The sequence below is a fragment of the Colletotrichum aenigma genome (genome assembly GCF_013390185.1).
Source record: "Colletotrichum aenigma strain Cg56 chromosome Unknown KSG_Cg56_contig02, whole genome shotgun sequence".
In the NCBI taxonomy this organism is placed as follows: domain Eukaryota; kingdom Fungi; phylum Ascomycota; class Sordariomycetes; order Glomerellales; family Glomerellaceae; genus Colletotrichum; species Colletotrichum aenigma.
Genome location: NW_023500908.1, coordinates 3159957 through 3182627, shown reverse-complemented (window position 1 = coordinate 3182627; position 22671 = coordinate 3159957). Strand labels below are relative to the sequence as shown.

The 22671-nt window shown below is 49.1% G+C and overlaps 4 protein-coding genes across 4 annotated transcripts; 2 read left to right on the top strand and 2 right to left on the bottom strand.

The window, feature by feature from the left end:
- Positions 1–2449: 2449 nt before the first annotated feature.
- On the top strand, positions 2450–4919 carry ADM-B (Disintegrin and metalloproteinase domain-containing protein B; the record flags this gene model as incomplete). The annotated part of the gene is made up of 3 exons (XM_037318156.1): positions 2450–2516; positions 2587–4649; positions 4758–4919. The coding sequence occupies 3 exons, from the start codon at positions 2450–2452 to the stop codon at positions 4917–4919; spliced, it is 2292 nt and encodes a 763-aa protein (XP_037183926.1).
- Positions 4920–5477: 558 nt separating this feature from the next.
- CGCA056_v002898 (uncharacterized protein) lies at positions 5478–6165 on the bottom strand (the record flags this gene model as incomplete). Its single annotated transcript, XM_037318155.1, has 3 exons — positions 5478–5552; positions 5606–5749; positions 5824–6165. 3 exons carry the CDS (start codon positions 6163–6165, stop codon positions 5478–5480), a joined length of 561 nt encoding a protein of 186 aa, XP_037183925.1.
- Positions 6166–7655: 1490 nt separating this feature from the next.
- Positions 7656–10126, bottom strand: TBL1X (F-box-like/WD repeat-containing protein TBL1X; the record flags this gene model as incomplete). The annotated part of the gene is made up of 6 exons (XM_037318154.1): positions 7656–7682; positions 7736–8173; positions 8228–9463; positions 9640–9797; positions 9875–9891; positions 10074–10126. The coding sequence occupies 6 exons, from the start codon at positions 10124–10126 to the stop codon at positions 7656–7658; spliced, it is 1929 nt and encodes a 642-aa protein (XP_037183895.1).
- Positions 10127–15189: 5063 nt separating this feature from the next.
- Positions 15190–16352, top strand: RBL19 (Rhomboid-like protein 19; the record flags this gene model as incomplete). Its single annotated transcript, XM_037318153.1, has 2 exons — positions 15190–15566; positions 15629–16352. The coding sequence occupies 2 exons, from the start codon at positions 15190–15192 to the stop codon at positions 16350–16352; spliced, it is 1101 nt and encodes a 366-aa protein (XP_037183931.1).
- Positions 16353–22671: the final 6319 nt, after the last annotated feature.

Here is a 22671-nt window from a genome sequence, read left to right as displayed (position 1 = left end):
TTGTTCGATAGCCCACACTTGCATGGCGAAATGTGCCGGCGTCGGATGTGGCAGTTGTCTTAAACCCGAAAAGAGGGCTGTGAAAGCGGGGGAAAGAAGTCTTTTTTGCTTTTCTTCTTTCCGCTGACTCCAGAATCCAGACCGTCTGATGTATCGCGTCGAACCGGTCGCACAAAAACTTGGTTAATTGGTTCGGTCGGTGCCGGCACTTTGAGTTTGTTTGTGACCCCTGTCCCGCGAGCACGGGAGTCTGTTGTTAACTCAGTTTTTGAGAACCGGGGCCCTTGGATCTAGGGGTTCTCCAACAGTTGCAATCTGCTGTGCATCAGTATTTCGACAGATGTTTCAGAGGGAGGCGACGTTGCTTCCAGCCAATGGCGTTTTGTTTGGTGATGATCAGAGACATGATGGACAATCGATAACGAACTGGCACTAAGAGCCAAGACATTGACACTGGGTAAAAGAATCGGTGACATCAAAGCCGAGTTGGGACTAGCGGCCGCTCCCAGTGCTCGTCAGAGACTTCTAGCCAAGCCTGCTCAGCCCCGAGGCCAGGCTGGGTTGCAGAGGGGAGACGTAAGCTCATAAGCTTACCTTGAGACTCACAAGACCGTCCACTCCGACACGGCGGGGGCTAGTGTCATGGGCGTCTGCGACGTGAAGACCAACAACAAGGCAAGTGATGTTTGGCGTGGCATTGGCAGTCGAAGGTCCACCGAAAAGGTGCAGAGTAGAGAATGTCGGCCTAGACCCGGCTTGGTGGAAGCGTTCGATTTGATACTTAAGCATCAAGGTGCGTGGCCCTCGCGTCGGCTGTGATGGTTGGCATCGAGCAGGTTTAGAAAGATCTCATCGTTCTTACCCACCATTTCATCCCACAACACGTTGCTCCCCAGTCATCACATTCAATTTGTCGTGACCGTTCCAACGAACACCGAGCTGAGCGAATAATCATTGGCTCGAAGCACCAACAGCGACTCAAACAGCGTGCCATTGGCTCTGAAACGCGAGGGACGGAGAGGCGTTGTCCTGACAGTGCAGAGGTCGCAAGTCGGTCAAGGGTGGTGAAGGTACGTATCCGACGATATCAAAGCCGCTAAGAATAGACGGTCGGGATCTGTTAGTAGCTGACATGCGTATCCCGCACTGCAGCATTTCCCCTTTGCTGTCATCCCATCAATCCCTCCCACATCCCCTCCCCAATTATCGGCTCGGTTGCCCTTCTGGGTGCTGCTTTGGAGGTTGACTGTAACGGCCTTCACCCGTGTGGTTCAGCTCAGACGGGGACGGTATCAGATTCTGGGAGAGAGATCTTGGCCAGTTGCCAGGATTCCCTCGTCGAAGATTGGTGAGGTGAGTTCGAACGAGTTTATTTCTTGCATCTGCATATTATTCTGCAGCTGTTGTGGTCTTGAGACGAACCGCCATGGCTGTGGATGGCGAACGTCAGGCCATAATACTGCAATAATGGCGGTGTTGCGTCGTGGTCGGACCCGTGAGGCTTGCGGCTCTGGCGGCGACAGACGGTGACGGCGACACCTCTCTGAGAGACTGAGAGACGGCAGTTGCCTTCGCAGTCTCTCCTGGGCAAAGTTAGAGCATCGCGAGCCGACGGCGGCGTGAGCGCGAGTGTTCTCGCGTGCGTGTGTGCCACGAGTGCGAGCAGCGGTAGCGTCAGTCCGGGTGCTTGGGGGATCGACCGGGTCGAAAAATTAAAACTGGAAAGCACTATGTTCGTGTCAATGTACCAGCTAACAGCAGCAGTGAAACAGGGAGAAGGCAGGCTTCCACTGCCCGGGTCGCCTTAGGTAAGGTCCCTGAGTGGGAACCCAGCCAGGCCTCATTTGGCGCTAGCGCGGTCCTTGTGTCCCAAGCTCGGAAGGGGTACCTCTGTCTTGGTGCTTGCCACTGCCGTGCTGCGCGGTACACTAAGCCAAGAGTGACCAAGTCGCCCAGCCGCCTCTGGAATCCACCGCACCTGGGCGCTCCAATACAGTTGGTCCACGCCCCCGTACCAAGAGATCGTGTTGCGCAATCCACTGGCCCCGTCCAGCGACACCGACCGACCGACGCCCCCCCGAGAATCCCATAGCCTTCCTTCCTCCTGGTTGCCAGTCTCGCCTGTCTGCTGACTGCTGCTGAGTGAGGTCTGCTGCTGCTGCTCCTCCTTCCGTCTGTCGCCGGCACCAAGGGACCCAACCCAACGTTCCGGACTTCCATTCTTTCTTTCGACACAACCACATACATTCGTTCTCTTTTATTTTAATCCTTTTTCTCCCCTTTGCTTCCGCCCTTGCCACCAAACACGCGAATACGGGCCCTTCACGACCACTTGCCGCGCTCCCACGACGACAACGACGACCGCAGAACCCCTATCTGGAGGCTTACGCAGCGCCGTCGCAAGAGGCCTCCCCGAGCCTCACCCCGTTTGCGGGGAACAACCACAACGATGGTCAGCTTCAAGACCATCGCTGCCGCCTTTGTCGGCCTAGCAGTCATCGCGCAAGGAACATTAGGTATGGTTTTAACCTTAAGTGGTGGAGGTGGTGAGGCAAGTAATGAGAGCGCGCCGCTAACATTCCCCAGCGCACTCAACACAGCGGAACCCGCTGAAGTATGTCACTATCCTCGAAGATGCTGTGCTGCATTCGCCTTCACAGCATTGCCATGCTCTTTCACATTTCGACCTCACTTTCGCACTTCACGACAAGCAACAGGAGGTCCGTTTAGCGCTGGAGCCTAATCACGACATTTTGGGGGACAACTTCGAGGTGAACTATCTGGGCGCAGACGGCAAGATTCGCAAGACGGAGTCGGTGGACCGCTCAGAACATCGCGTATTCAGGGGCAAGACTTTTATTCGACACGACGGAAACACCGAATGGACGCATGTTGGTTGGGCAAGAATCACCATCCATCGAGACGGCGCCGAGCCCATCTTCGAGGGCGCGTTCCGCATTGACGGCGACCCCCACCACGTGCTGACTGGATCCAACTACCGCCAACGGAAGCACCGCGAAGACCCCGATGCCCCGACCAGCCGGAACCCCGACGACTACATGGTGGTATGGAGGGACTCGGACATTCTTGATTACTACTACGACCGGGAGGATTTGAAGCGGGATGTCTTCGGCCGGACGTCATGCAACTCGGACAGCTTGGGCTTCAACGCCCAGTACGATCCTCTCGACGCACGGGGGCTCGAGCCCTTTCAATCCGTCGCCACGAACTCTCTTTTCGGACGCAACATCTTTGGACGACAGACCGATACTGGCAGCACCGGTAACAATGGTGCAGGCGTCAACTTGGTTTCTACCATTGGACAGACGAGCGGTTGCCCGACGACGCGCAAGATCGCGCTGCTGGGTGTCGCCACCGACTGCACTTACACGGCTGCTTTCAACTCGACCCAGTCTGTTAGATCCAACATCATTCAGGTGATCAACGCAGCGTCCGAGGTGTATGAGAGCACTTTCAATATCTCACTCGGAATCCAGAATCTGACTATCAGTGACGCCAACTGCCCGGGAACAGCCAGCTCCTCCGCGCCTTGGAACGTAGCATGCAGCAACAGCGTCACCATCACGGATCGACTGAGTCTTTTCTCCGCATGGCGCGGCAATTCCAAGGACACAAATGCTTTCTGGACCCTGTTGAGTACTTGTGGGACCGACTCTGCCGTCGGCCTCGCATGGTTGGGCCAGGCTTGTGTGAGCGGATCGCAATCTTCGGACAACGAGACTGTCGCTTCCGCGAACGTCGTCATTCAAACACCCAGTGAATGGCAGGTCATTGCTCACGAAGTCGGTCACACATTTGGTGCTGTGCACGACTGCACATCGGACACCTGCAGCAATGGCGATTCTAATTTGAACAGGTGCTGCCCGCTGAGCTCCAGCACTTGCAACGCGGCAGGACAGTACATTATGAACCCCTCTACAGCCACCGGTATCAAGGCATTTTCACCTTGCAGTATCGGCAATATCTGCTCTGGTCTTCTCCGCAATCAGGTGAAGTCGACGTGTCTTACAAACAACCGCGACGTCAAGACTATCCTTGAGAGCCAGTGCGGTAACGGTATTGTCGAGTCAGGCGAGGACTGCGATTGCGGCGGTGAAAATGGATGTGGCAGCAACAGCTGCTGTAACCCTACGACTTGCAAGTTTACCACCGGCTCGGTTTGCGACCCCTCCAACGAGGACTGCTGCAACGGTCAGTGCCAGTTTGCCAGCAACGGAACTGTTTGCCGAGCGAGCACCGGCTCCTGCGATCCGGAGGAGGTATGCAGCGGCACTTCGTCCTCCTGCCCTACGGACAAGCACAAGGACGACGGAGACTCGTGCGGCAATTCCAGCGACGGCTTGACTTGCGCTTCAGGTCAATGCACCTCCCGCGATCAACAGTGCAAGACGGCTTGGGGTGCCCGGACGAACACCACCTCGGTCACTTCTTGCAGCAACCAGGACTGCTTAATTGCTTGCAATGTCCCGAGTATCGGGTCCGGTTGTGTTACCATGAACCAGAACTTCCTTGACGGAACTACCTGTCAGGGCAACGGCAAGTGTTCCAACGGACAGTGTGTTGGTTCCAATGCTGGTGATGAGATTCTGGACTGGATCAAGAACAACAAGGCCATCTTCATCCCCATAGTATGTGTAGTTGGTCTGCTTGTTCTCGTAGCCCTTTGCAGTTGTGTGTGCGGCGCCTGTCGTAGAAGCAGAAGCCGTACGCGTGCCAGGAGGCTCAAGCCTGTTCAGCCACCGATGGGAGGCTGGAACGGCTACGGAGGGGCTTGGGGTCAATCCAACGTGCCTCCGCCGCCCCCGGTGGCTACTCGTCCCGGTGCTCCTCCGCAATACGCACCATACCCTAACCAGGACTGGCAAATGCATAGAACGCAGAGCGCCAGATACGCATAATCTCATATTGAAGAGATGACAGGATAGAGGGCCCAAAGATGTCCGGAAAAAGGAGGACTACAGTTATCCATCATTGCATTATTCGGAGTTGGTGGTGTTTACCTTTTCATTTCCCGTTTCAGCTTTCAAAAGTCCCATATTGTTTAGCATGGGCATGCACACGTCACAGCCTAGGCAGTGTAATTGTGTAATTCATGATGGCTACGGTCTTGGATACCTGCGGATACCTAGATAGGGACAGAACATAACTTAGGTCAGCTGGCTGATCCAGTGCGGACACCAGCGACGACATTGTCACATCAATGACTAGACTTTGACCACAATTCCTTGGTAAACTTGCATGATTCTCGCTTTGAATGATACCTAGTAACGCCGGTAACCAGATCGGTGACCCGTGACTTCGTAACTCATGACTTGCGTGAGACCGGGACGGGATGATTCATCCTTGTGCTCAAGCCAGTACCAACAGAGCACATCCCATGCCAACACCCCTACTGATTCTGAAAAAGCTCAAACTGCAGGAGAACTTTCGTACTGATCTAAACCCAACTCCAGCGCTTAACCCTTCGGGCTTGCTAATAGAACGTGACTGATGACATTTATGTTCTTGTTGTCGATGGAGACCCAATCGAGCTTTCTCCCGGTACATCTTGAGGACTTCGCCCGCGCAATCAGTGCCGACTAACCCTATCACCCCCAGCGCTCCTACGCCGGGGATCACGCCTTGAGGCCGACGCTTTGCGAGGATCATGCTGTTGCTGTGGCGGCGGCGTTTTGGTATCCAGACCGCACAGAATGCGCGTGAAGTGAAGTCTGGTGCCGGGGATGCTCTGCTCTTATGCGTCAGAGGCCGGTGTCTCATTCATTCAACAAGGCTATGTCCCAGGCAAGTGGAGCAACTCACATCTCCTCGACTGCAAGCGTACATGGCCAGCTTCTCGGGGTCGTCCAGGATCTCAATCGCAAACAGCTTCTGCCTGCGGTCCTCGAACGTGTCGCCGTCGTCGCCGCCGCCGCCGAGGCTGCCCACCTTGCCGGGGGCCCGGGGCGGCGACTCCATGCCCATGTCGCTGGGCGAGTACGGGTCCTTGCCGCGAGCCTGGCGGTCGCGCATCGCGGGGGTGAACTGGGGTTCCATCATCGGGCCGCCCGGGTGCGAGGACGAGGTCGAGGGTTGCTGCTGGGCGCCGGCGGGGTAGAAGCGTTGCTGGTGCTGCTGGTGGGGGCTGTAGTACTGGTTTGACATTTTGGACGGTTACTTCTTATGTTCTGTGTGTGGTATTGATTTCCGAGGAAGGTATGCCTGGTGAGGTGAGGGTTGAGAAGGAGCGGTGACGGCGGCTGCTGCTTGTTGGCCCTCCCGTCTCCCTCACACGAAGAGCAGGCAAGGAATGGACAAAGAGAGACGCAGTTACGAAGATATCTGCGAGAAAGGCAAGAGCCGAATACAAGTGAAAGCTCGAGTCTCGCACAATGAATGGTTTCGCACCCGGGAGTGTCAAACGGACGAGGTCGCGGAACAAAGGTATTATCGCTGCACGGATGTCGTTGCTGGTCGGCGGTTTGTCGTCCGCCCGCTTCTGAGCTTGTGACGCGCGCGCTGGGGGGCTAGCTGCTGCGGCGCGGCGCGGGAATGGAGGAGGGGTCGGATCCGATGCGGGGCCACTGCACAGCAGCCTTTTTTTTTGTCGCAAGCGCCTTTCCAGTGTGACCATACCCAGCCAGCATACCTTAATCCCCCGCGTTTGCGCAATCGGTGCCTGGCTGCTGGGTGGGTTTAGAGTTGATTGACTAACAGCCATCGTGTTTCATGGAGAACAAGTGCGCCGCCGTTGATTGAGTTTCTAGCCCAGCCTAGCCACACCGCCGCATGAGGTTGAATTCGGGCAGAGCTTCTGCCAGGCCTTACGTGCCAAGGACATATGATGCCTTGCTTTGATATGCTTTGCAAGGTAGTAGTATTTTGTCGCTAGAGTCTATCTTGACGTCGGACAGCGACGACGTCCCTTGCGCTCGTTGTATTTCTTCAGACTTCAATGCTCCGAATGACGTGTGACAAGCTCTTTCGCATCTGGCTCTTACTGTGGCGGACGGAATCAAGGCCATCTGTTTTGGACCTTCCAAAGCATGCCCGAATTGATGTAGCATTTCAAGTACATTGGCATCCCGTCAGCATCGCGACAACTGAGTCGAAACCTCCTTTGTTTTGTTTTTTGTCATATCGGTTTGGTTGGTATATACAGGCATATTGTACAACGCGCTGACCCTGCGAGTGGCAAGTGATGTATCCCCCTCTCCCGCTTCCAGACAGACCCTTTTGAACAAAAAGACAACTCGACACGACGAAAGCGACCGAATTATCTACCGCTGCTCCCACTCTAACCCAACGCTGACTCCCATCCTCTTTCTCTCCAGAAACCACCTGTAGATGAAGGTATGCGTATGCAAAATGGCAGCCGGCTCTCCCCAGCTCCCACCATTGAGGACCTGACCGCCTGGTATCCTCAGTAACAACACCGCCCGCGACGCCGGAAACCGTAGAATGTGTGGCCTAGGAAAGGAGCACGACCTGGATTGTCGTGTCTGAATGGCCTAGATGATGATGATAATGATGTAAACGCTCTGCCGCGCAGGGTGCTTTGCCTTGCGAAACCGCGAGTTCTCTCATAGACTCTCAGTCGAGCATGTCGGATATCATGATCGTAGATGTGTGAGCGAGCCCATGGTTGCTGAGATTTACCGGCTGAAGTTAATGACAGCCAACTGAGAAATGTCAGAGATGGTCGCAGCATTCAAACATCATGATGGATACTTACTCGGCTGTTGGCTCCGTACGCGAGTCTCTGTCCATCAGCATCCCAACACAGACAGTGTTCATCCTCTTCCTCCGGCTCCGAATTCGCCTTGGGACTCAACCAGCCCGGATGTGGCGCCCTGCTCCAGCTCGCACGTGGCATCGTGTGCTCTCCAACCTTCCAAATGAGAATGTGACCGGCGGTGGCTCCCGCAATGAAGGCTCCATCCGGAGTAAATGAGACAGCGACAATTGGTGACTCCATCGTGAAGTAGGACTTGGGTTTCTGATCTGGGAATTTGGCATTCCAAATGAGAATCGCGCAGTCGTCACCTCCAGTCGCAATAAGGCGCTCGTCTTCGGGCGGGCTTGAGTCGGCCGGCAGGGGTTGCCATTGCAGTGCGGTGATTGCACCAGAGTGAGCAGTTATGGACCGGCGCTGACCGTTTTCATCCCAGAGCTAAAAAGGTTGAGTGAGCCGATCTTCATTGCACAGGCGTTTCGGGATACTTACATCAAGGATACCCTTGTCGCTTGACGTGGCAGCCAGCTTTGAGCGCCAGTCATACGCCACCTGGGTGAAAGTGTCGTCGTCCCGACTCTCAAACTTCTTGTTCGGCAGGATGGCCGTGTCGGTGCACCTCAGTGACAGCATCACGTCGCCGCCGGTGAGGAGGAACTCTGTCTCGCTTGTCCATGCCGCGTCGAGGGGCCAGTTCAGCAGGTCGTGGTTCGGGAGGAAATACGACAAGGTGGCCGAGGTCAGTGAGTGATAGACGGTGACCAGCGCGCCTCCGTTGCCATTGCCGTTGCTGTTATCGGGGGCAATGGCCAGCAGAGCGGCGTCGCTTGGGCTCCAACGGAGCTTGATCACCGGAGGGTCCGAGACGTCGAACTTGTCGACATGCGAGCCGTCCTTGGCCCAGATGTGAACAGATGCCTTGTCGCCGTACTCGGCCGCGATGGCAATGGCTGTTCCCCCCCAGTTCCAGGCAAGCTGACCGACAGTTGCTGACTTTGGAGTCTCGTCGTCCATGAGACTGTGGTAAGGGCGATGGACGCCATGCACGTGACCGTCGGACTCGGAATCAGGCGCAGGCGTCATAGTGCTTGAACGTGAGATGGTCCAAATCCGGGCTAGCGCATCGGTTCCAGCAGCCGCCAAGATGGATGGGTCCTTGGGGTTCCACTCGCAGCGCAACAAGATGGGTGCATTTTCACCGTTGGCTGGCGAGGGCGAAGCGGCACCGGTCGCTGCGGTAGTCGTCGCGGCGGCGCCGTCCTGCGGGTTGCTGGCGGTGGAAGTGGTGTCATCGGGCATTAATCGCAAAAACGTCGTCTCTGTTGCCAATTCCTGGACTTTGTCGACCTGCGTGCCCTGCTCGGGGCCATCTGTTCTCGGAGTGGGCGTCGGAGCTTGTTCGCCTTCCAGGGGCGACGGGTAGGCGTGGTTGTTGTCCCCGTGGTTGTCTAGCTCCATGGGGTCCGTGGCTGCATCCGCCCCATTCGTGCTTTCGTACCCATTGCTGAGCCTGGGCCGCTTGCTGGGTGAGCCGCCATTCACCAGGTGCTGCTGTGGCCGGCTGTCAAGTTGGCGTTTTCGAGAGTTTTCGACCTCCATTTCCGTGTCGTCTACCTCCCCGTCCGCGTCCTCATCCTCCTCGATCTTGTGAGGCGGCTGGGGGATCAATGGCCCAAACAACCCCACCTGCAATGCTTCGGCCGCTGCCGCTGCATCTTGAGGCACCTGCTGCACGCGCAAAAAAAGTGTCAGTTTGCTGTTCGTACGTTACGTTACCCACACTCACATCTCCGTCTACCCTTTGGTCGCCTCGGGCTGCGCTGCCGCCATCACCCTCGGCGCCGGGGAGAGAAGACGAAGAGGCGAGTGCCAGCCACACGTCGGTCGGATGCGAATTGGGATACCTTGGTTGCGTGTTCCCTCTCAAGGGCTTGGTAGCAGAGGCCTTTGTTGATGACGGACACCAATGCATGACTCTTGACGTGGTTTGCGAAATCAAATTGGCGATGAGGTTGCTGAACGTGCCACTCCTTCTGGAACTTGGCTGCGGTCTCGCGGTAATCTGCAAACGTTAGAAAAACAAGCCACGGCCCACCCCCAGCTGTCGCTGACGGGTGTGTCTGGACGATCATCACATACTGCTCTCCAAGAGGTATCTGGGGCCGACACGTTAGCAATGCCATCGGGGAGGCTCTGGTCGCGAGAGAGTCGCTGCAAGCAGGGGGGAAAACGTGACGGAGTGCAAAGGGCAAAGTCGTGAGGTGAGAGTGAGGTGCGCGACTGTGTGTTCCGGCGTGCGGTGGAGGGTGTGGGTGAGACGCAAAAAGGGTGAACTCACCTCCAGACGAGGAAGTTGACTCTGTCCGAGTCGAGGAATTCCTTGGTGACCATGCCGCGCGGTGCCGCAATGGGCGGCGTATCGAAGTCCGGATCTGTGAGGTGAATCGATGAGGATGCCGACGAGGTCCTTCTTGGGCGTGTTTCGGTGCGTCGTCGAGGGAGCGTCTGTCGCGGAATCGTATCGTCGTTTTCAAGATGAGAGGAAAGATTGAAGATTGAAGAAGCCCGCAAGAGTGGATGAAATGGAAGGATGGGCGAATCTGAATCTGGCGGTACGTAGGCAAGGTACCTTGTTAGGCGAGACCAGGCGTGAGGCGTGGCGCTAGTCCCAGCAGCCCAGCCAGTGCCCGCCATTGAATCCAACTGGTGCTACTACACTACCAGTACCACTACTGCCTTGCCTCTGGACCACCTACCTCACGCTCGCACTCATACTCACACTCACACTCACACTCATCATCCTCGCTTTACCTTTAAAAAAGGGTACGTACCGCCACATCCTTCCTTTCCTTACCTTAGCATCCTAGCGTCTTTTACCGGCCTACGGACGTCGACTAGGACTGGGGGAGAAAGAGACAGGCACACTGACTGATGGCTAGGAGAGACACAGGAGAGAAGTGCGACTGGGACAGGACGGGATTGGCACAAGTCACACATTCCTTACGCACACACTTTCAGCTTCTTTTCGTCCATCTGTCTTTCGTTCTCGCGCGGCCGCGACAGCAGGCACATGGCTGAGGTGTTTGGCTTTGGCTTTGGCGTTGGCGTTCATCGGCCGTCTTCCCACCCGCGCCGGCTAGGGTTGCTTCTGGTTGTTCGAGGCTTCCACGCCCAGTTCAATCTCCAATCGACTTCGTCCCTCCCCCCCCCAGCCCGGCCTTTGGACGCATGGCACAGCAATTCAACGCTGCTGCAAATCTGCGCACAAAAGCCAAGTCGCAGGACACGCACGGCAGGGAACCGCCCAAGGGGGAGAGGACCAGCCTGAGGCCCTGGTTCCCCGGTCGGGGCTTTACGAGTCCCAGGGAACAGTGATGAATGAACGAGCGCAGCCAGCATCAACCAGACACAATTGTTGGAGACTTCCCATCGACTGGGACGGGACGCTGAAGTTGGAGGAACAAAAGAGAGGGTACGTACCGTCGACAGAAGCTACGTACCTTACCTACGTCGGACGGGAGTGGAGTCGCCTCAAATGCATGATCTAACGTACTCAACCTTCAGCGTACCTTTGGGACCGTTCTCAAGATACTTAATCCATTGCCGGGCCATGTGCTGTTTTTGCACTCTGATTGAGATGAAGGCAAACCTGGGAGGCCATCCGTTGATAGTGTTTGGCTTTTTGCTCTCGCCTTAGCCTTCTTCCCGAGGCCCAGGTTCATGTGAACCATAAACGCCCTCGTCATTCGTCACCCTTCAGGGGAACCAGGTGATGATGCCGTGTTTGTGCTGGACTGGGCCGGCTGGGATGGGCTGAGCTGGCTGTATTTATCCAAGGTGGAGAGGATGGAACCCAGAGAGAAGCTCAAGCAGCGGAGGGCCAGCCGGTACGAGTGCGGGCGGGCTTCGAGAAAACGATAATTCTCTGTTTAATCCCGTGGTCCCGTCCATCAATTTGTTGTTGTGGTCCATCAGATTTGGGGGTGGTGTTTGGGGCTACGACTAAAGACAGGGTTCCGGGAGAGCCACATTTGGGGACTTGGAGGTGGCCCTGACACCCAGTCACAATGCCGCCCCTTGCGCCATGTCTGAGGTACTTTGTGTGTCGCTGTGCAGTCGTCGCCCGTACCTTGGCCAGCCCGCCGGGTACCTCGCGCGTGCCTGATGTCCGAAGCGCATTTTGCACTGCATCTCTCGCGGTTGGCGATAATGTTCGATGGTCTCTCGCGCTGTCGTGTAATGTTGGCAAGCGACTGGCGACAGTCACGCTTCCCGTCGGCAGGCAGTGCGCAAGCGTGGCTCATCTTCAGGTTCGGTCCAGTCCAGGGGGAGGGGGGCTCGCATATCCTTGATCGCGTTCCCTCTCATCCTCCGCGACGATCTTCACGTCTGGCCACCGTGGGTGCGCACTGGAGGAAGCGACTGTATTATGTATGTATACGTATCGGCCTCTGGAGACGGCGCTGCTGTGCGTGACCGCATCAAAAGGAAAAAAACTCGATCGTTTCAGGGGTCCAGAACAAGCAAGACACCGTGGATGCTGGGCTCTTCCAGGCAGAGGGCCGGACAGCTGGAGGACGGCTGCAGATGTTGGAGGTACATTGAAAAAGTACATTGGGACATATCCTCACGATATGCACAGATTGGCTGGCTGCCTGATGAGCCCCCTCAAAACCCACCTTATGTAATACCTCTCCCCAGTTTCCTGGAGCAATGGAAACGCAGAATTGGCTCCAAGGTCGCGCTGCGCTGGTCAACCGTCCATCTGACTCTTGTCGTCGGCACAGAGGGACGCTGCGCTGCGGCATTCCCACAACTGGTGCGCGCGCCATTCGGTCACTTCCAATGCATTTGCGCCAGTCAAATCAATCTTTGTGTCACCATTGATGACCCTCTCCGTGCTCCGTCCGTCGGCTCACCCTCCCGTGTCGTCGTGGAATTCCACCACGATCTCCACCTCACCGGTCGGAGGTGCAAAGGAGAGACACGGTCTTTTCGTCTCGAATCGGTTCCAATCTTAACTTCTGGCCCCAAACCCTGTGCTAGCGAGTCGCCAAGAGGCGTAAAAATAAGCTGCCTTCGACAATGAGCGGAAGCACCCCCGTGAGTCCGGAAGAACAGAGCAAGCATGCCTTCGAAGGCCTCAAAAGGGCAGGACAGGCACTGGCACCCGCGTCCGCACCAGCTCTGGGTGCTTGTTTGCTCTGGCGCTGGTGCAGCGCAGTGCAGCACGCAGCGCAGCGTCCTGACGTCTCCGCCCAACCATCTCTGGAATGCGGCGCGGCCTAGCGTGGTGTAGCTTGCCTTTGTATGCACAAGTCGATACCGTACATGCTCTTCTCTTTTCGCCCCATGCGGCCACTGCCCTGGAGGCTAATGCCGAGAGAGGGCCGCGCCTCTTGGGGCTGCAGCCCGCGCAGATGGGCAGCGGTTTGTCGTCTGTTTCCAATTCCTACCCGTCGTGTACGTACCCTGGAAGACAAGGCAAGGTACGGTCCCGAGTGGGGGATTCCAATCATGACAGCAGCTGGGGTTCGAGGTAGTGTTGTGCAGGACGGTGTGTTAGAAATGCCTCTCGGTAAGGCGAGCCATCCCACGCTTAGAGGGCGTGGTGACGGCAAGGGAATGCCATTATCGGTTGATGCGACGGGCATCATGTTTTCCTGTGCTCCCCTCCGTCTCCCTCATCGACTTCTCGTCGACTCGCCAGTCTCTTGTGTGTGTACGTGGCATTGCCCATCAAGGGGCCTTCCCTGGCGGGAAACTGCTGGCTGCGAGGCGCCCTGGGTGGGTGTGGACAAGGATGTGATGGCTGCATGGCCTTCGATCTTTAATAGCTCCGGGGACTTCTTCAGGGCCCCCTGCCACCGCTTGTCTGTGACCACTGGTTACTAGCCACTCACACCGGCACATCAGGCCAAGCCGAATGGGAGCTGGTTTTGTGGTCAAACTCCATCCCGTCAACGTCGGCCAACGTTTTGGTGTTCGGAAACACCCCTGGGAATGGCAGGCCGCTCATCATTCAGAGGCGCCTCTGAGCACAGAGCCAAACCCTAGCCATCCTGGCACGGACGCCATTGATCCTGAGGCCGGTGCTGATGCTGATTCTCTTTTCCGAGACCGTCTAATCAATGGCGACATGCATCCCAGCGTGATGTCCGCCTGCGTCTGGGGTATTTTATGACGCCGGGGTTTGTCGGTCCTTACCCGCTGGGCCAGAGGGGACGGTAAATTGACGACCACTCTGCAGATGACATGCGATCGATAGGGTGGCGATAAACCCACCAAATTGAAGACTTTCCATGCCCTTCGTGATGGCCATGGCCAAAGCAACGGCCTGCTTTATTGCTAGTGCCATTGGCCGAGCCAACCTAACTGTAGCCAAGCAATGAATGATCTAGCTGGCTTCTCTGACGGTCCAAGGGGGGGCCGTCCGAGGTTTGCGGCACCGTCCGAAGGCGCCCAGGGGCCATGATCTCGAGTCAGTTCCACCTCTAGAACCCTCACCAAAAGTGCCTTCAAATTTGGGCCGGGAGACCTTGGGGAAGCGAGAGTGTCCAACACGCCTCAGCATTCCTCGCGTAGCTGACCAGCGTTGAATGGTCTTTTCTTCGATTCTGGTCTTGGCCAGGCTGATAAGGAGACACAGCAAGCAAGGCCTACTGCCGGGTGGCACGAGTGGGAAGGGAAAAGGGTGGATGACGGCGGCTTCTGCTGACACGGCCGGGCTGGGCTGGCGTTCAACCGAACCAAGTGCCCTTGGAGTGCCCTGCAGGGATGGAGCCACGAGATCTCCCGTTTCGACCGCATCGAGGACTTGTCGGCTCCACCAGTGGAACACTCCCACGCCCCTCCAAGCCCGTTCGTCGCCCTGCAGATGAAAAACTCTGGGGCCTGCTTGTGCTGTTTGTGCGTCTGTCTGCTGCTGCTTGCTTGCTGCTGGCTGCTGCCTCGTGCACCGCAGCACACCTCCGAATCAACCGAATGTCGGGGCTGCTTCTTGAGTAAGGGCCTCCGAGTTCTGGCACCTAGAAGGCGGCTGAGAGATGGACCGTCGTTAAGGATCTGACAGGCTGAGCAGACGTACATCGAGCTCTGGAGAGGGAGTCCGGGGGGAACGTGGCTCGAAACACCTCAAGATAGGTACGGGGTACGTACCCTTGAAACCTCAAAAGGCTGCTGCCCGTGTCAATTCCCGCCAAAATGGGTCTGCATGGCCAGTGCGCTAAGCTCCTAGGTCCTTGACCCAACCAGGCTTAGCTTCTTCCTGGAACAACTATCACCCGTCTTTTAGCTCCACTGAAACGACCCCGGGCCGCCATACCAAAGTGTCCCCTTGGGTGAGGCTCTACGGATGTGCAAGCTGGACGGCCAAAAACCGAGCTCGTCCTATCACGAAACCCACCCTAGATGCGCTGTTGACGTTCGCCGTCCGACCGGAAGCTGTACGCAAGATGCCGCCCCGAATCAACATCCCCCCGGTCACCCGTGGCCTCCTGGCCGTGCTCGTATTGCAGTCTTTCTTGAGCGCTGCGATCCGCTATCGCCAATGGAGCGCAACCTCAGAGATCGTGATACCCTACCTCACGCTCATCCCTCAGCTCTCCCTTATTTACCCGTGGACCTTCTTGACCTCAACATTGGTTGAGAACAACATCTTCACCCTAGGCATTGCCGGCGTGACCATATACCATGGCGGAAGATATCTCGAGAGAGCTTGGTCGTCGGCGGAGCTGGCCAAGTTTGTTGCCATCACAGCTCTGATTCCGAATACCCTCACGTTTGCGACCATGATCGTCTTCTTTACTCTGACGAGGAACGAGCGTTGGACGTATGTAGAGCCCTCTCTTACAAAAATGCCGGAAGCTCCGAGGCTAACCAAGCTCCAAACAGACTCACCGTCATTGGTGGCACGATTCCGATGCAAATATCCTTCCTCGTCGCTTTCAGTCAGCTCGTCCCGGCGCACACTGTCACCCTCTTCCGTGGCATTCTCTCCATGCGAGTCCCGAGATTCCCGCTCGTGTACCTAGGAATTGTCCTTGCGCTCACCCTGACGCCGCTTCTGACGACCGCCTCCTTCTCCCTTGCTGTGACCGGCTTCCTCACCAGCTGGACCTACCTCCGCTTCTACAAGAAGGTCTTCCCCGACCTCGATGCCTCGCAGCCAACATCGATGCGCGGAGACGCCAGCGAGACTTTCGCCTTTGCCGAATTCTTCCCCAGCCCCGCCAAACCGTTTGTTGCCGCGCTCTCTTCCCAAATCTTCGAGGTTCTCGTCGCGATGCGGATATGCAGCCCATTCTCTGCCGACAACATGTCCGGGGGACGCGGAAATAACTACATCCAACGTAGCGCCCCCGGCGGCGCAAGGGCGGAGGCGGAGCGGAGACGCGCGCTCGCCCTCAAGACACTCGATCAAAGACTCCACGCGGCGACGGCCAACGCGGCGGCGCGATCATCCTCACAGCCCCCGGCGCAGCAACCTACGGGCCCGACGGTGCAGACGCAACCCGCACCCAACACGCAGACGGCCATGACCACTGGGCCGACCGAGATGTTGGGAGAGACCAACTATACCCCCGAGCAGGACTCGAACGACAAGAACAGATCATAGGGAGGGGTATGAATGCGGAGTGGCCTTGGCTTGAAATCAGTTCTTGGGCCATGCGGTTTCAACGGGGAAAAAAGGGTGATTGGACAGAACGGTACGAATTGTACTCTTCAGGTGTGAATCAGGGAGCAACTTTAATTCCTTGCGGGTGTTTTCTTTGTTTCTCTCTTTCGGGCATCGGCGTCTACAGATGGATACCTGCGCGAGAAGTACAGTCGGTAGTTGGGCGGTCTTGGGATTATGAAAGAGTGAGGACCTCATTCAAGGTATAAGTGTAGTTTTACTTACAACGGACCGGGAATCGATGATGTACGTTTTACATTGGGAAAAGCTGGCACGTCTGTCCACAGATATGCCTTCGTCATTGTTCCGGTATCACTGGCATCCGCGCGCGAGCATCCGTCCGTTTCCATGTGCCATCCCTCACCCACGTGCCCTGCGTCATGTCGGTATATATCAGTTCGGTCCAGGCACTAGTTCAGTCCAGTCTCGTCGTCTCCCCTGTCGATTTGCTCCATCGGCACCCCGAACTGTCGTCGAGGTCCGAGTTGTGGGTGAACGGCTCCGAAGACGCAGGCCTGACTGGTGGCGGTTGTGCGGCGGACCGGTTTTCTGTCTTACACACAGCTGCAGCAAAAAAACAACTCTCGGACCTGGGTCGTAGAACATGACATAGGAAGAAAGCAAAAAAAGGGGAGCCCTCGGACGTATTCTGTTTCTCTTCCGATCTTTCTGCTCGCAGCTTTGTTTGCGTACGTGTGTAACTTGACACTTCTTCCCATGCCTCATCTTTCTTGGGTGTGTGTGTGCGTATGCGGTGTGTGTTCTTATCCGCCCCGTGGCGGCGGTTGGCGGAGTGTCCGCACTGATGCCCGGGCCTCCTACCTACGGTTACGGTAGGTACCTTTCCCTCCCCGATCATGGGAGGAAAATAGATACCGGCCCATGTAAACGAACGTCAGTCCTTCAGATCCGCCCACCAAAGGGAGACGGACGCTGTTTAGAGTTTTGGCCCTTTTTTCAATTTTGCTTCTTTCGTCTGGCACCCTACCGCCGCTTGCTTCAGGGTCCGTGTTTCATTGTGTTCTGTAGTATTCTTCAGTGTTCCTCTGGCTGGCCCCCCTCCCCTTGGTGCGTACACTAGCCGTTCAACCCACACACTGTCTGCCGCTGAGGACCCAGAAATGGAGGCTGAGATTTGAGGCTTACACGGCAAGTCGCCAAATGCCGTATCTAAATTCCACATCTTCGATCGGGAATGCGCAATTCCAATTTTCAGCGGGATATCGAAACTCAGTGCTGGGATGCACTGGAATGCTGTCATGAGACTGCATTTCCCATTCCTTGCCATAGACTGCGTGCCTCTCACCCATCGATGAGGTAGATCTAATGGGACCACATCCTCCACCTCTGTGCCAGCGATTTAGAGTTGCGGGACTCGAAAACCGAGGAACGTCGAACCGTCGATCTTCGGGACCCATGCGTGTGTCAAAAGAAAGTGAATTTTAGAAAAGGTACGGGTAAAATGATAAAGGGCCAACGTGCGTGGGTGAGTTGCGGGGACTTGCCGTTTTCCTCTCCTAATCCTACCCTTCCCTCGACTCTGAGGGCGAAGGAGGGTGTCAAGCAACATGAGGTAAGAGTGTTTGAAGGGGCGCACGGTAATCCGGAGAATGCATGGCGGTCAAGTTCTAGTCAGATCAAACGAGACGAAAGGGGGCCACGGAGAACGTGAACCGAAAAATGAGAAAGCAAGAACAAGAACCCAAAAAAGAGACCATCATCGATATCACTCGTATGGCATTCCTTGAAGCCTAATCGGTCTCTTCATTAACCATCTTTCCCCCTCCTGCGGGTTTACCTGTATCCCACTACACGTCTCGTCTCACCATTTTAAGCTCTGCCATGATGGGCGCCGCCTTACCTAGAAGATGGCGCGCAAGGCGAATGGACCAAAGTCTGCCCAGACAACGTTATGCGATCACTGGACGATTAATGCTTTACTTCCCTCCCTTCCATGGATGGGAAAAGGGTGCGGGAGGATGCTTCCCCCGGGATCTTGGGATGCGTGCGTGTGGTGCTGGATGATGGATGGCGACATGGATTTCATCAGTCTTGTTCATCCAGGCCCCCCTCCTCCCACCTTTCAAACCCCCGGATGACGGGCGATGTAGAAGATGGGCGCGCGACGGCGGGAAACTCTGAACATGACACATGAACCTCGGGGGCCCTCCCCTCTGCATGACACGGCCGTGGAAAAGGGTAAATAGGCAGAGTATGAACAGGTACTACGTAGTATACTACAATACTATAAATTATAGTATATATTACTACTACACTATAAGTAGTTATAGTGTAGTTATAGTACTAAAGTTCAACTTATAGTATACTATATATTATAACTATATATAGTAGTAGTATACTATAAATACTATAAGTTATATTACTATAATGTAAAAAGAAAATACTTACATATACATAAGTATTTACTAATATAGATTATACTTAATATATAATAATAACTTAATATAAAGAGTAACTATAGTTAATATTTTCTATATTTTCTCCTTCTATAACTCCTTCTATAACTCCTTCTATAACTCCTTCTATAACTCCTTCTATAACTCCTTCTATAACTCCTTCTATAACTCCTTCTATAACTCCTTCTATAACTCCTTCTAACTTTTCTATATATAGCTTTTCTTTTTTTATATCTATATTAAATAGATTACTATAACTTTTAGGTTTAATATCTATATATTCTATAATATTAATTTTCTAGCCTTTTAGTAATATAAACTACTTTTTGGTAATATCTTTTAAACTAATATATCTTTTAGTAATAGAATTATTAAATTAATTAAAGTTATACTTTACTATAGAAGAAATAGAAGCTATAACTAAATACTTTCTAGCTAAAATAAGATATTTAGACTTATCTAGCTCTTATTAAACTAAAAGATCTATCTATAAAATACATTAATAAATAATTATATAATAAAAGTAATAATATAATAAAAGAATAATTAAAATAATTTTTATTTTATTATTTTCTATTATATATTTAATATAATATATAATCTTATTTCTTAAGATTTTTTAGGTTTTCTTTTCTTAATTTTAAGAAAAAGTCTATTTTTAAGTTTAACTTTAAGTTTAAAGTATAAATTATTATAAAGAGAATTATTAGGTTTAATAGTAGATAAATCTATAACTAATTTATTAATATTAGACCTATTAGTATTAGATTTTATATTATTTTTAGATTTAAAAGAGTTATTTTTTCTTAAAAGAATATACCTATTAATAGATTTAATATAATAAAAGCCTTTCTTAAATTATAAAGAAATTATAACTTTTTATTTTAAACTAAATTATATAGTAAGTAATAAGTTATATATAAATATACTTAATATATATAAATATATATTTAAAAGAATAAATACTTTTTGTATTTTTTTAGTTAAATTACTCACAACTATTATAATAATAGTTTTATTAATAATTTTGTTTAAAAAGTTAAAATCTTTTAAAATAATTAAATTATACTTAAAGTCTAATATAAAAGCTAATAAATAAGGGTTATAAATCTTCAAAATATCTATATTTACTATAGGAAAATAGTATTTAACTAATTTATTAGTTTTTATTTCTATAGTACTAATAAAGCTAAAAATATAAAGATATAAAGGCTTTAAGCTCTAATAATAATAGATATTAATAAATAAATATTTAAATAGAATAGTATTAAATTTAATACATAACTTATATCTCCTCTAATTAATAATTTAGTATTCTTTTTATATAGATCTTTTGGATCTTTTAAAGAGTAATATATCTAACTAATATAAAGTAATATAGTAGAATTAGTAATATAGGTTTAAGATTATAGATATTTAATAGGACTATAAAAAATCTCTAATATTATTTTAAGTAATTTAATTAATATTAGTTATTAGATAAAAAATAAATAGCTTTAAAAGTAGCTATTTTAATATTAATCTTCAAATAATCTAAGATAAGCTTTAATAATAAAATATGTATTATTATTCTTTAATTAGAATTCTATTTAGTTTTATTATTTATTGAAAGGTAAGTTAGAATAAATATAAATATATTTATATATAATATTAATGTTAATAAAAACTTAAAGAGAGGAATCTTAGTTCTTTTTAAGTTAAAAAAAAAGCTCTTTTTTTTTAAAAATTCTAAAACGATTTTAAACTTAGATTATATAGTAGTATTATTTTTTAAGAAAATAACTACTTTTTTAAGACTTCTAACATTACTTATTAAATAACTAGTTAATATATATGATATATTAATATTCTAACATATATAATTTAAAATATATAACTTATTAGCTAATAACTCTAATAACTTCTTAGATTTAAATAAATTTAATATTTTACCTAAACCTATATTAGAAATAATAGCTAGATTTTTAAACTATAATATATTACTATCTTTAGTAAATAGTTTAATAAAAGAATCTATTATATCTTTTATAGCTAAATTTAAAATACAAGTAAAATAGTAGTAATTATGTAGAGGTATTATAATAAAAGTATTTCTTTTAATATTAAAAGGTTTTACTAAAACGTTTAAAAAAGTATTATTATTAAACCTATCATTTCTAGTAATACTATAAATATATATTAATATATTATTTAAAAGACTTGTTATTAAGACTTACTTAATAATTCATTCTAAAAGTATTTTATATTTATTAAGAATATGTTTAATAAAACCGTTATTAATATATCTACTAATATAGGCTTAACTTAAAGCTTTAAATCTTAGTAATATGCAGTGTAATTTAAATTCTTTATTAATAAAATAAGCTATAACTTCTAAGTAACTTTTAGAGTTTATAGAAGTCTATATATCTAGCTATATAAATATAAACCTATTATAATTTAAGTAGTTTTTTATAAACTAAATTAAACCTTAAAACTTAGATTTATATAACTTATTAATATAGTTAATCAAGTTTCTATAATAAAGAGGTTAAAATCTACTATATTTATATATTAGTATATTAATAAGGAATTTAAAATAATATTATATATTTTATTAGCTTATTTAGTTAAATAAGATAATGAATTATTAAAGGTTTTAGAAGTAATAATACTTAAAAGTAGATTAAACTTTAGTATAAAGTCTATAATCTTACTTAAAGTTATATCTTTATTAAATATATTTGTACAATTATTTTTAGTAATAATAGAAGTTTTAAGTCTTTTTTTATTATTAGTAAATATAAAAGAAAATAAAAAGCTAAAAGGAGTAAAAAAGGTATTAATATCTTATTAAGTTAATAACCTAGTAATATTCTACTAAGAAACTATAGTTTGATTAGTATATATATTATATATAATAAGGATTTAATAATATATATAAAAGATTTAATAATATATAATTCTATAGATAATATTTATTTATAATATATTTTTTAAACATTATTTTTATCTTTTAGTATATATTTGATAATGAGATATATTATTTTGCAGTAGTTAACTTTATTATTAATTTAAAATCTATTAGCTTTATAAATAAATTTCTCTTTATAGTTACTAGCTTAATAAAAAGATATGCTAGTTCTCTCTTTAAAATTATCTATAAGGTTTAATACTTTATTAAATAGCTTATTTATTATAATATAAATATTAAGGAACCTCAGTTTATAAGTGAGTTAATTTTCTTTAGTATTTTTATAATTATTATTATTACCTTATTTTTTAATAGTATGTAAACTACTAAAAATATCTAAAGCTTTAGAGGCTAGAAGAGAAAACATAAAGTTAGAATCTATTTTTATAGGTTTTTATAGTTATAAACTTTTTAATATAAGGTTTTTATAAAAAATAAAAATAAATAAATAGTAGTTTAAGTAAAAATTATAAAAGAAGTAATATAATATATAGCTTTAGTAGTAGCTTAATAGGTATATAAGTTATAAGTTATAGCTTAAATTTAATCCTTATTTCTTACAAAGTTAAGTATAAAAGAAATTTAAATAAATAAATAAATAGAGAATAATATAGCTATTATATAGGTATCAATTTCTTAAAAATAGAGCCTTTTAATGTTATTACTACTAATATTAATAATAGTCGTAATAATAGTAATATTAGTATTAGTATTAGTATTAGTATTATTATTATTAGTATTAGTATTATTATTATTAGTATTAGTATTATTATTATTATTATTATTATTATTATTATTAATATATTTACAACTACTAAGAACTTTTAAGTACTCCTAAATAGTTAAAGTTTACATATAGTTATTATTAACATTTTATTAAGAAATTCCC